Below are 12,420 nucleotides of genomic sequence, written 5' to 3' on the forward strand. Positions count from 1 at the left end.
TAAGTTATACTTATGTAAATACAATAAGATTTTAAATTACACATAATTTACACATGAGATCAATTACACATGGGCTACACATGGAAATAAGAATTACACACAATATGTGTAATTACACATGAAGTGGCAACACTGACATAATCACTTGCAACATTTACTGGTTGGTTATTGTTGAATGTTTGCTTGCAGAGTAAGATAGAATCGTATTTAGGTGACGTTGTTTATAAATAGAGTTTGCTGTTTTTTTTTTTTTTTTCTTTTTCTAGTGTTACTATTGTTTGTATTTCGCTTTCTTTTAAGAATATTGGGCACTTTTTATCATAAGCTTAATGATTGGGGTCTAAAGAATTAAATTCTTTGCAGTTTGAGCATTTTTTGTTTCTATGCAGAGTTCGTTTTCGCCGGTATGGAAATTTTTAGAACAGTTGGGACATATTTCTGGATTTTTATTAACTTCTCTTTTAATTTTTTCAATTTTTTTAACGTTTTAATTTTTGAGTTCGTTTAAGATTTCATCGTCTGGGATTTCTCTTAAATCATTTGAATATATTACCCCTTTGACATAATTTAAGAAATTATGCCATGTTACTAGGATGTTTTCACATACATAGTTTATTCAATTGTATTAATTTATTAGCCTGGTTAAGATTTTTTGTACGAACTAAAATAGTGTAATTTCTAAGTTTTTTGCATTCTGACACTTCACCACAAGTACCGTCTATAACTTTTTTATTAAAAAAAGGTAACACATTGGTAAGAGTTTTGCCCTCGTCAGTTCTGGTTATTATAAGGTATTTTGGACCAGGACTTGTTATATTAAGTGGTATAGAACGATTCACTTTACTATGCTCGTAAAGTATTTAGGTAATTAATAGCTATACAAATTCACACTGTTAATTTAGTACAGTAGTTTTCCGATTTAACGAACCCATATGTTGTCAGGCCTGTTCGTAAAATTGAAAAGTTTGTTATATGCAGTACTAAGTAAAACGTGTTTTTTTGATAGGAAAATAATTAAAAATAGGTACATAAAATATTTTTTAAATGTATATTATAAAAATTAATTCTTTTTTTTATAAAAATAGCACAAAACACAAAATTCCGAATCTTATATACCCACCTTCAAACCATATTTGTGTAGAATTTAATCGCTGTATTTTTAATTCTGTCATGAGGTTTAAAGTTATTTCTCGAAGTTCATCGCTATACTCGTATTTTTAAGCGAGTAATGAGCATTGAAGTAATTTTCTTAAGGGGGCCTGATATGGAGGGTAAGGTCAATTATGGACCGATTCCCATAAAATTTGTTAGAGATATCGGTTAGTACTCGGCGCACTCGTATTGTTAAGCGAGTATTGAGCGTTAAAGACATTATTTGAAGGACGAACGGACATAGCTACATCGAACTAAAATTTAATAAGAACCCAGAATGTGTTACAGTTTTGTGTATAAAAGCAACGCTTGCTACAACTTAGGTTATTTGTTATTTTTGATAAATGTCATTTTATCTTCATTTAAATAATAATATTTTTATTAGTTCGTTAAACAGAGTACAAAAAACAAGTTTTGTTCGTTATTTAAGGTAGTCAATAGAAAAAATTAGCTTGTTCGTTAAATGCGATGTTCGTAGAATTGAATGGTCGTTAAATCGGAAAACTACTGTATGTAATTCAGATATATTTTTAATTGTTTTTTTATGAAGAAGTTTTCAATTTGATCACACAGATAAGTCACTTGCGCAACGATACGTTTGCTCACAAGAGAACCGTTTCTAGAACTGTATTTAATTTAATTTGTTATATTAACATATTGATGAAATTTCCGTATTTTTTGTATTACTATTTCCTTTTGTCTATTAATTCTGTTACTACTTTAATATTAGTATTAATTAATGTAATAGAGTATAAATTAATTCAATATAATGATGATTTGAGTTCCTTCAACATTAGGGAATGATTACATTTTTCTACTATCCTATTAGTGGAAAAAAATTTGCACTAAGCTGTAAAAAAAAGGGTTTTCACTATCACTAAATTAATTTTAATGAACAATTTTTTTCGATCACTACCACTTTAGTGCTTTTTCAACTCACCACTATATATCTATTAGTGATAGTGGAAAATTTTGCACTACCCCCAACTCTGAAAAAACTCCACATAGGACTTTTTGGAACACAGTTTTTATATTGAAAATTTTTTCCCATGTTATGCACAGATTTGAATACGTGGTATATTTTACCAATTATAATACTGTGAATCGAATGTAAGCATTGCATCCATAACTTCAGGGCTATTTACCTGTGTAAAGGCAATCATCCACATTCGCAGAAAAACTAACTAAAATTAAGAATTTAACAAGATAGAATAAAACCTGGTTTTCAGTTTTATCCATAAAATCTAAATAAGGAACTAAAATCGCGGTCCCAATGATACAAAGGTGATGAGTATCAAATATTTTCATGTATCGCAGTTATTGTTTGTCGTACGATTTTAAATGTTATTAAAACTTGTGTAGGGAATACAATTTCTAGTATTGATTATTTCGCGAGTCATCATTTGATTTCGAATTATTTTGATTTCATTTTTCTCAGCTTAGTTACTTTAGAATATCAGTTAGATTTATACTAATAAATATATTTTGGTTTATCTCAGAATTTCGACTTATTATCACAGCATCTGTTTATTCAAAATTTTAAATTGTAATTTAATTTTGTGGACTTAGTACTAATATTTAAAACAAGGACGATATGTATTATTATTTAAAAATATTATAATTAAATGAATTCATTGCATTTATTGAAATTTAATTATCTAAACTTAATTTTTTCGGTTCAGTCTGTCTGTCACTCACATATTTGCATATGCATAAGTATGTAAGAATTAAAAATAAATACTAAAAAAACAAACAATAAAAAATAACAATTTAGTCTAGTTAGAGGGAAACCATAAGGTAGTTGTATAACAGATGTACAACATAACAAGTAGGAAAGTATAGTCGGGCATGGCCGACCATATGATACCCTACACCATGAGTATATTTTTACAATTTTTACTTTTATAAAATTTTTATTTTTTGTAAAGAAACTTTTATGTTGAATATTACCATAATTCCAAAATATTTAAGCCATTTATTGATAAAAAACTAAAATTTCTAAATGAGGCTTTATATAGGTCAAATATGGGCCGATCCTCGGTAAATTTGGGAAAAGGATATATTTCTAAATAACAGTTAGTTTTGTTGAGTTTCATTGCGATACAAATGGTTACAAGTCAATTTTAGACGTTTAAGTCATTTTTTGAAGGGGGGTTTGTATGGGGGCTAGGGTCAAATATAGGCCGATCCTTACGAAAATCTGCAGTATCATTTATACTTATATAAAACTTATTTGTGCCAATTTTTGGAGAGATAGCAGAATATTTGACGTAATTATAGCATAAAAAGTTCAAATCGGGAGGTACGGTTGTATGGGGGCTAGGTGAAATAATGGACCGATTTCAACCATTTTCAATAGGCTTCGTCCTTGTGCTAAAAAACATGCTTGGTCCAAATTTCATCAAATTATCTTGAAAATTGCGGCCTGTACCTTGCGCACAAGGTTTACATGGACAGCCAGCCGGACGGACGGACGGACATGTCTTAATCGACTCAAAAAATGATTCTGAATCGATCGGTATACTTTAAGGTGGGTATTGGACCAATATTTTTGTATGTTACAAACATCAGCACAAACGTATAATACCCTCCCCACTATAGTGGTGTAGGGTATAAAAATTATTGCCAAGTTATTGTAGTGTACTAAAAAATTCTATTTAGATGGACAAATTAAATTTTAGCTTGAAACTGGACAAGTATCAAAAAAGCTGGACAATCCAGCCAGGCTGGCAACACTAGCTGTGAGACACGTTAATGGCCTAGGGAATTTGCAATAACTTTAAAAGTTTTCAACCTATTTTTGTGTTTTATATTCTGAAATGCTTAATCTGTGCACATTGCCATTCTGTCACGATAAAGTTTAATATTTATTACTAAATGACCAAATTTGAACAAAAACTGAAAAAAAATCTATATTTCCCCTTGTAAATGCACTTGGAAACTTTAGAGCCGTTGTGGCACCTGTTAACGTTATTGTATCAGCCTCTGAATGAATTCTATTGACATAGGATACTAATTTGTATAATTTTGTGAAGATATCGATATTGTGTTATTAACAAAAAACCCATTTTCCGGGAATATGTACTTCAGCAGGAATCAAGCTCTTGTATAGAAACCAATGCATGGTGATTTTCATGGAATTATCTTGCATAGTTTTCGAGAAAATTACATCAGAATGTGTAAAATTTTTTTTTTCGAGGTTGTCTTAAATTTTGATTCATACCTTTTTCCGGTGTGAACCGATTTTGCTCATTTTCAATACCAAAATACTTGGGATAACAGTGAATATTTTCGGTGAATTTGGCTGACTTCCTTTAGTTAGTTTAATCGTGAGCGTGATTTAGGCGGACAGACATAGCTTAATCGAATTTGATAAGGACCCAGAATATATATAGTCAGACTCAGAATTTGATAAGGACCTACAATATATATATACTTTGTTGGATATTTGTTGGTGTTACACACGGAATTACAAACTTATATATACCCTCTATCACCACTGATGGCGGGTTTACACTTTCAAACTCTCATGTAAAAACACAACAGACCTCTGAGAGAGCTGCCCAAGAAGAGTGTGGCAAACTGATCAAGTCGAAAATAGTCGAAAAACGTAAATTCGAAAATTCAAAAAAACGGCGGAAAAGGTCGTGAAGTCAACTATATATAAATACTAAAAGTCGACTTTTAATTAATGAAAAAAGTCAAAAAATCAAAAACTCGACTTTTAAATAAATGCAAAATGTCGAAAAGTCGACTTTTTTTCTCTAGAAAATTTTAATTTATAATAAAAATGTTCTTTTAAAGCTACGCGTTAAATATGGGTAAATGAGTTAAATTCAGTTTTTTTTAAGAAACATAAAACTTTTATAAATATCGTTTTTAATTTTAAAAATTAGACTAAAATTTTAAACATTTTTGTCACACACTGTATATACAGTTTATTACTCAAAAACTACACTAAAAAAACAATATTTACAATAGTTCATGTTTCTACTAAAAATTTATTGATCGCAAAATTTTGCATAAAATCATTTTTCTGTTGTTCGAAATAATATACTTTTTGAAACTTTTCACTAACCATAGTTTTATTGCATGAAACACCAAGAAAAAATTACTTTTTTATTCATATTACAGAAATTTAGAACCAAAGTGCTCATCATTGGTGTCTAAAACACATTGAATACTTCTCACTGAGTAGTTCTCCCGACCGGTTTTTTTGCTACGGAGTTTTATTTTGAATGTTAAAAAACTTGGTTTTCTGCAGTCGAATAATACGGTTTATTTAAAAAATGAATTTTTTAATATGCGGTCGTTAGTTTTCAAAAATAAATATGAAATATTTTTAATAGTCGTGTGAGAAATAATTAATTAAATCAAATGTGGTCCGCTTTAAAAAAATACAGAATTATTTGTAGATCTTTAAAACACACTCCTGAATAATAATCAAGGCGCTTACTAATATTAAAGCGGGGCTATGTAACTAAAAGCAGCTATTAAACATAATTCTTCAACTTTAATAGTGCTATATACCAATTTTTCCAGATACCTTAAAACTGACGATCTGTAATTTAATATTAATCAACACTGGAAGTGCTTTTGAGTCAATTGGAGTCCTTCAAGCTTAGTTTAGCACTATTATATTTGGTTTTTACTAACATTCCCTGACTAACATAACATAAATTGTAATGATATAGGGTATAAAGTATTTAATATAGGTATCAAACTTTTACATTTGTCATTGACATTTCTAAAACGTGCTATTATTTTTAAATTGAAATATTTTTCCCGCACCTTTTTATACCAAATGTGCAAAAAATCAAAAATTTTATTTTTTAAAAGAAGATTATAGTTTAAAGTTTCCAAAAAACAAATAAAACACGTTTTAAGTATTTAAATATATCCATACTTTCCGCATTTATCTTATATACATTAAAGAAAAATTTTAATTTGGCCATTTAGTTAGTTTAAATACCATTTTATCGATTTTCCAAAAAAAATATGCTTTTATTCAGAAACCGCGAAAATTTCGAAATCGATGTTCTTGATTTACATATTATCCAATGGCACTTCGAAGGAGCTTTCATATGATACCCCATTCGTTAATAGCTTCTACTAATAAAAGTTAAAAATCCCGTTAACCCACTATGAACTTTCAATTAGCGATAGCGTAAATTCGAATATCCCGAAACCCGATTTTTGAAAATGGTTAAATAATCAAATTTTCTAGACTTGTTTCTATTAATTATTAAAATTTTTTTTTATTAAAATTGTCTTCCATTGCACAGTGGGCAGAATGGAAATTTTTTTTGAAAATAAATCTGGCATTTCTAAACGGCTGATCCGATCGGGATAAAATTTGGCGTGAGCGTAGCCAAATTTTATTTCCAAAATTTTTTTGGAAATAAATCTGGCATTTCTAAACGGCTGATCCGATCGGGATAAAATTTGGCGTGAGCGTAGCAGTGAGTATTCGAGTTTAAGTTTTGAAGATGAACCCCGCAGATGCCCCAGGGACGGAGCTGTGGCGGAACAAAGTAGGGTACCTACGACATGTAAAATTTTTAAACTTGTGCCATTTTTTTGTTTTTTACTCAAATACTACTTATCTCTTATAATATCCGAGTTATGGGCATTTAAAAATTTAGTGATACAAAATTTACCATACCTTGGTCCGCCTTTTTTTGAATACCGGGCGTAATTTTGAACGAAATGGACTCAATTTTTTTTTGTTAGTTAGACAACAAAATTTCCAATAATATACAAAAAATTTCAGATCAATATCATTTACAGATGAAAAAATATACGTTTAATTTAAAAATTCAAAAAATTTTAGATTTTTGCCCAAAATGTGTCTTAACTCTTTTATTAATAAAATAAAATTTTCTTTAAGAACATATAACAATTTTATAGTTTTCTAAAAGGTATCTTTACGCAGAACGCTTTGGCGTAAAAAACTTGTCCTATTTTTTGAAAATGTTGCCACTGCGTCCTTCCGAATATGACCTATTTTTTATCAAAACTTCAACTTTGGGCGACATGTTCTAAAATCCCAAAGCTGGGATCAGAAAACTGAAAGCAGTTTTGCTAACCCCAATATGTTTTCTATTTACTCCAAAAGTATTTTCCCAGCCCTGAAAGAAATGTGGACCCTATGGGCAAAAATGTAAAAAATCCCATTTTTGGGAATTTCATTCCTATTTTTGGGAATAGCGGGATGCCCTTTGACCTTTTCAATTTATTTTTTGCATTTTCTTATTTGAAATGACAAATTTAACAAGCGTTGAAGATTCCATTGAGTTTTGTTCATAAATAAAGATTTTTTCATATATTACATATTTGTTAAATTTTTAAAACTATGATTTATATCAAAATTTTAATAGGGTCGCAAATAACTACAACAATTTAGTCCATATTTATCCCTTAATATTTTTTTAGTTAGATATGGAAATTCTCGACCCTTTACGAAAAACTTCAAGCCAATATCTCAGTTACATTCAAAAATATGTTCATTTAAACCTGTATCCTTTAATTTCATATTTTTCATATTTTAGTATAAAAAATATGACAGAACATGTTTAAATCTTATATTTACCTATTTTCTATTTGTTTGCTTATCCTTATAATTGAAAGGTCCTATTATGCTTAAATTTTCAGAAATTTATAACTATTTTTTACCTAAATTTTTTTGACAGATCATTTCGTTCTGTTTCGTTTATGATCATGTAGGTAAAAATATACAGGTAATGATAATTTCGATTCATTCACTAATAGAAATATCAATGACTGGTTATAGTAATATAGTCCTAAATATTAATAGGTAGACAGTTCGTAATTTTTTACTTTGGAATACCTGTATCGGAAATGGCAAGAATTGGTATATAAGTAAACTTCTCAGATTTTAAGTACCATATTTAATAAATCTACAATGAAGATTACATTAAAGTACGAAGAGTTGTGTTCCGTTTTATGGAGTGTATCTTCAAAAGGGCCAGAAAGAATTGAAGACATTTCAATTTATTATTGTAAAAAGTAAGTCTGTGGATGGAAATCAAAAGAAATTTCGATTAAAATTTTGTAGTTGGATGGAAACTACTACGGAAATCTCAACTTACAACACATCAGCAGAAGCGCCTTGCAAGTCATACGAAGACTTATGTTCAAGGTCATAAAATAGAGGGTCACACAAAAACTTGTTTTAATCTCAACTGAAGAAATTGCTGATACATTTAACGAAATGCTGAAAAAGGAAAACCAACCTATGGATGCCGTACATATTGCAACTATTCTTCCTAATGCATCACCAAAACGACTTAAGCGAATTGTAGAAAGTATACCAACTCCAACATCACAATCAAATTTTACTGAAGAGGAAGCAATAGCGCTTATGTTGGAACTGGGTCTCAGTCGAAATAAGTACCAAATATTAAGGAAAGCTCTGCATAAAAAAGGACACAATATATTTCCATCATACAAGACTATCCAGGAAAAAAAACAAACTATCCTACCATCACCTATTGCTGTTAATGATGTGGAAGGTTGTATTGATATATCATCTTTGCTCGAAAACACAGCATCAAGAATTGTGTCAGACTTTTCAGAAGACCAACTAAGGAAAATTCATAACTGTGATGTTGTCTTAATGTGTAAGTGGGGATGTGACGGTTTATCAGCACTTCCAGAATACAAACAAGCTTGTGGAAGTCGGACATTAGCAGACTACAAAAGTGTATTTATGACATCATTAGTGCCATTTCGAATTCGTTCATATTCCCTTAATCCATCATCGTCAAGCATCCGAAATTCATTTGAAGATATATGGATCAATACAACTCCGGGTTCAAAAAATTTTTGTAGACCCATTGGATTTAAATATATAAAAGAGTCAAAGAAAACAACAAAAGATTTAGTGGAATATTTAAAAGATGAAATAAATGCACTGGAGCCCATTTGCATATAAATAAAGGAATTCTCTATTAACGTATCATATCAGCTAAGCTTAACAATGATTGATGGAAAGGTCAGCAATGCCATAACAGAAACTTCTTCCTTCTGGAGATGCTCAATATGTAATGAGAAAAAGTCGCAATTCTCAAATATAAACAAAAGCAGCAGTATTAATGAAGAAGTCTTGTCTTTCGGAATTTCACCACTTCATGCCAGAATACGATTTTTTGATTACTTTTTACACATAGCATACGACCTCAAATATGAAGTGTGCCAGAGAATCTTACTAAATCAACAAAAAATAATGAATAATTGAAAGAACTGAGAGCTGCGGAAAAAAGCAGAATCCAAATCGATTTGGGGAATATACATCTGAAATTTCTAAATTACTTGTATCTCTGTATCCATGGAGGGAACTAACAACAACAGTACACAAAGTATTGTGTCATGGTCAAATAATAATTGAATCGAATATTCTTCCACTTGGAGAGTTAACAGAAGAAGCCCAGGAAGCGAGGAATCGAGATTTTAAGCATGTTTAACTTTTTAGCTCAAGAAAATGCTCCAGGCAATCACATAATGAAGATATTTTAAATAGTTTACTTCTATCTTCTGATCCTATTCTTTCAACTTTGCGAAAAAGATGGATTTGTTATGAAACTCTATCATCTCAAAACGAGGAAGATTTAAAGGACTTATATTACCTTCTGGATATGTATACCGATATGACAGATTATTTTATAGAAAATAAGTAGTGTTAGGAATTAACTATATAAGTAGGTTGTAAGAATTAATTGAATTATGTTTAAGATAAACAGTTCAAATAAAAAAAGCTATTATACTAACTGATGATATTGTATTAAATTTTGTTTTATATTTCGGTGGGCGGGAAAGATGGTTTGTGTGGGGTGATTTAGGTGTTGTTGTGCGTGGCTCATAATAAAATTATATTTTTTTATTGTATATACAATGTTATAGTCTTTAATAAAATAATTAACTAAAAAATTTTTAAAAATTGTCCAAATATTTTATTCAACACCAAATGTATGTTCTGTCATACTTAATACTAAAATATGAAAAATATGAAATTAAAAGATACAGGTTTAAATGAACATATTTTTGAATGTGATTGAGATATTGACTTGAAATTTTTTGTAAAGGGTCGAGAATTTCCATATCTAACTAAAAAAAATATTAAGGGATAAATATGGACTAAATTGTTGTAGTTATCTGCGACCCTATTAAAATTTTGATATAAATCATAGTTTTAGAAATTTAACAAATATGTAATATATGAAAAAATCTTTATTTATGAACAAAACTCAATGAAATCTTCAACGCTTGTTAAATTTGTCATTTCAAATAAGAAAATGCAAAAAAGGGCATCCCGCAATTCCCAAAAATAGGAATGAAAATCCCAAAAATGGGATTTTTTACATTTTTGCCCATAGGGTCCACATTTCTTTCAGGGCTGGGAAAATACTTTTGGTGTAAAAAGAAAACATATTGAGGCTTTCAAAACTGCTTTCAGTTTTCTGATCCCAGCTTTGGGATTTTAGAACATGTCGCCCAAAGTTGAAGTTTTGATAAAAAATAGGTCATATTCGGAAGGACGCAGTGGCAACATTTTCAAAAAATAGGACAAGTTTTTTACACCAAAGCGTTCTGCGTAAAGATACCTTTTAAAAAACTATAAAATTGTTATAAGTTCTTAAAGAAAATTTTATTTTATTAATAAAAGAGTTAAGACACGATTTGGGCAAAAAAACGGCAAAAATCTAAAATTTTTTGAATTTTTAAATAAAAAAACGTATATTTTGGGTCTGTAAATGATATTGATCTGAAATTTTTTGTATATTATTTGTTGTCTAACTAACAAGAAAAAATTGAGTCTATTTCGTTCAAAATTGCGCTCGGTATTCAAAAAAAGGCGGACCAAGGTATGGTAAATTTTGTATCACTAAATTTTTAAATGCCTATAACTCGGATATTATAAGAGATAAATAGTATGGCCAAGCATGTTTTTTCAAGATCTCGTCGAGCGCTTTCAGAAAATATAAAAATCTTTGTATTTAGGTGAAAAAAATGGCACGAGTTTAAAAATTTTACATGTCGTAGGTACCCTATTTTGAGTCGCCACAGCTCCGTCCCTGGAGCACCTGCGGGGTTCATCAAAACTTAAACTCGAATACTCCTTGGCTACGCTCACGCCAAATTTTATCCCGATCGGATCAGCCGTTTAGAAATGCCAGATTTATTTCCAAAAAAATTCCATTCTGCCCCACTGTGCATTGGTATTTAATTTCATCCAGGATGTAACTTTTTAAAATAGTATCAAAACAAATATATTTCCTTTTTAAAAGTCTATTATTTTGCGCAGCACTGTATATCTAAACTATTTGAAACAAATTTAGATGTAAATAATCGGTTAAAAGATTCATAGAAAAGAAGAAACAATGGAGTTGATCTATTTGCAATTAAGACAAGATTTACTGTTAATACAATTAAAATAAATAAAAATACCTGAAGAAATATGCATGTTTGACATTCTGGATCGTCGGTGGCACTGGGCTTAGCAAAATCCCATGATAGATCCTCATATCGTAATCCAAGAAGTAGAGTCTAAAATATAAGAAGTTAAATCCTTTTATAACAAAAAAGCAATAACTTTTTATAAACATTTTTATAAAAAAAAAAAACATAAAATATTATTTAAAAAGTATTTTTTTATTTTTTATATATACTTAATTTTATGTTTTTAGGTTCATTATTATGGAAATTTAAAAAAGTACCTTTAGAAAAAGTACCAAAAAGTCCCCTATTTGGATTCTCACTTAATTCAATGTTTCCATGTACAATATTATAGAAAATTCAAATGGTATTTTTGTAAAACGAAAAAGTACAAAAAGTAGTAAAATTCTATATGTAGGTTGGTTGTAAAAACTTCATCGTGCATATTAAAAATATAATAACGAAATCTGCCGTTGAGGCTTAAAATCGAGTTATTGGACTTCAGCTGAAAAAATGAACACTTTTTATTCCCTACACCACATTAGTTTCCAAAAAATACCTCAAATTATGACTCGTGCGTCTTTTGCTACATACCTTTTGTCTTTAAACTCAGGATCGGCAGACATATACTACATTTTGCACTTGTATAAGTGAAAGAGTGAAAAAACAAGAAATGAGAAATCATTATACTCTCATCTCCACAAAAATGCATGTATGGAAAACTGATATTTAGAAATACTATTAATGTAACACAAATCTAATATATTTTAATTTAAAGGTAGCAAATATTTTTTGCCCTGTTTTGCACATATT

The 12,420-nt window shown here is 29.6% G+C and overlaps 1 protein-coding gene across 4 annotated transcripts in view; it reads right to left on the reverse strand.

The window, feature by feature from the left end:
* LOC111681978 overlaps positions 1–12,420 on the reverse strand; it is a 256,570-nt gene that overhangs the window by 24,386 nt on the left and 219,764 nt on the right. For all 4 annotated transcript variants that reach the window (XM_046949038.1, XM_046949036.1, XM_046949037.1 and 1 more), the window contains exon 9: positions 11,620–11,718. In XM_046949038.1, coding sequence (XP_046804994.1) covers positions 11,620–11,718 — 99 coding nt within the window. The remainder of the gene's footprint in view (positions 1–11,619; positions 11,719–12,420) is intronic.

This window comes from Lucilia cuprina, chromosome 4 (assembly GCF_022045245.1).
Source record: "Lucilia cuprina isolate Lc7/37 chromosome 4, ASM2204524v1, whole genome shotgun sequence".
NCBI classification, from domain to species: Eukaryota; Metazoa; Arthropoda; class Insecta; order Diptera; family Calliphoridae; genus Lucilia; species Lucilia cuprina.